The sequence below is a fragment of the Benincasa hispida genome, chromosome 1 (assembly GCF_027475165.1).
Source record: "Benincasa hispida cultivar pf3 chromosome 1, pf3_genome.v1.1, whole genome shotgun sequence".
NCBI classification, from domain to species: Eukaryota; Viridiplantae; Streptophyta; class Magnoliopsida; order Cucurbitales; family Cucurbitaceae; genus Benincasa; species Benincasa hispida.
In genome coordinates, this window is record NC_143478.1 from 92429436 (window position 1) to 92431153 (window position 1718).

Genomic DNA, 1718 nt, shown 5'->3' on the forward strand with positions numbered 1-1718 from the left:
ATAATCAACCCTAATCATGGTCAGGGGAAAAAGTATACATATTATAAATTAAAAACATGCTGTCATGCAATCCTGAGAGGCTGCAACTCAGAATAAGGAACAACTCTAAAATTAACACATGATCTTAACACCCAAATTTGATCAAATTTCTTACTAATAAATTCTACCGTGGCATTCAGGGTGGGTGAAAATATCTACCAGCAAAAACATCTTAAAATGGTTAGAAGTATATAACTCAAGACATAGATTAAGCAAAGGTGAAAGTGGTCTGAAAACAATAACCAGAAATTCCAAAAACAAAATAGTAACAAATAAAAATGAGTTTCAGTATTGAAGGCAATAACATCATCAAACAAAATTCTTATAAATTCTAGTCCCAAAAATGACAAAATCCTCCTAGAACTATATAAGGTACCAAGTTGTGCCACAATTAAGCTTCGATGTCTTAGGCTGATGCTGCTGCTCCTTTGCTCCTTGGCGCTGCCTCAGTACCTAATCACAGAACCCGAGCGTAATTAAATTCACAAAATGTCGTAAAAAATCACATTGATTAGTAAAAAAATGCAAGAATTACACAACTTAGATTTCTACCTTCTCTGAAACCACTCTTAAATCTGCGAGGAACATGGCGCAAATATCTCATCCGCCCAGTTCCAGTGGTCTTCCTTCGGATCGCCTTGACACTCCAGTTATCTAAATTCAAAACCCCATATAAGACAGACGAACAAGTAAACCAAAATTGAAGACCCAAAAGTAAAAGAAATTCATTCAAACAGATTAGAACACAGAGAACGAAACTACTGCTATCCGGGTCGATAATGAGGGATCTAGAATTACCACTTCTAATGGATTAAACAAATTAAGCATAGTAAATAAAACAGATTTAATTGTACAATGATGAAACAACGAACACAGACTACAAACTGATTAGGCGAACTTACATTTACGCTTACGGGCGGCTGGAAATGCACAGGCGGAGCATCGACTCTTCTGAAGATGGAAGCTGCGGCGGCCACACCTAACACAAAGAGTGTGAGTCTTGTTCCTCCTCTTACCGAAGCTTCCCGTTCCCTTACCCTAATTACGGATCAACAAACAAGTCGATTAACGCACTTAAATTTCGAATTCAACAACATTCGTGTAGAAAGGGAAGAGATTGAAGTTCGCCATTACCATTTAATCGAATTCGAGGATGAAGACTTTGGATTCCTCTCCCGTCCAAAGAGGGCTTAGAAGTAGGCGGCAGGCTTTATATTGCGAGGGTTTAGGGTTTGAAGTAATTGGGTATCACAAAACCCGACCCATGAAGCTTTGACCTACCCGAAACTTTTCCATTGGATCTGGTCGATTTGTTATTTGGAAAGTACAGATTTTGGACTTATGGGCCTGCTAGTGCTAGCTAGTGCACAAGAAAAAGCCCAACTTGAAATTATCGTACAAACTATTATACTATTATATTATTATAAATAGTATAATATAGATATCTAATGTTTAGTGTTCTAAAAGTTATGTGTCAATTTTCATATTGTCCATGTGTCTTGTAGTTATTCATGTTTGGTTCCGTGTAAGACCACATCCTATATACCACTTTGATAGTGGATCTTGAAAAAACACACACATTGGTATGAAAATCCACTTCAAAATCCCACTTTGAATTTTCATATTATCATATTCTCATAATTTTAGTTATTTTATTTTATTATTATATTATTATATTA

The 1718-nt window shown here is 36.1% G+C and overlaps 1 protein-coding gene across 1 annotated transcript; it reads right to left on the reverse strand.

Annotated features, from left to right (window-relative positions):
- Positions 1–217: 217 nt before the first annotated feature.
- LOC120088713 (large ribosomal subunit protein eL37x) lies at positions 218–1313 on the reverse strand. The gene is made up of 4 exons (XM_039046146.2): positions 1174–1313; positions 942–1077; positions 592–693; positions 218–492 (listed from the first exon to the last, which is right to left on the reverse strand). The coding sequence occupies exons 1-4, from the start codon at positions 1174–1176 to the stop codon at positions 446–448; spliced, it is 288 nt and encodes a 95-aa protein (XP_038902074.1). The 5' UTR covers positions 1177–1313; the 3' UTR covers positions 218–445.
- Between the last annotated feature and the right edge of the window lie 405 nt (positions 1314–1718).

Coding starts and splice junctions, on each gene's coding strand:
- LOC120088713 (XM_039046146.2), bottom strand. Junction 694..941: donor AGCCGCCCGTAAGCGTAAAT/GTAAGTTCGCCT, acceptor TTTTGAATTTAG/ATAACTGGAGTGTCAAGGCG. Junction 493..591: donor TAAGAGTGGTTTCAGAGAAG/GTAGAAATCTAA, acceptor TTCTGTGATTAG/GTACTGAGGCAGCGCCAAGG.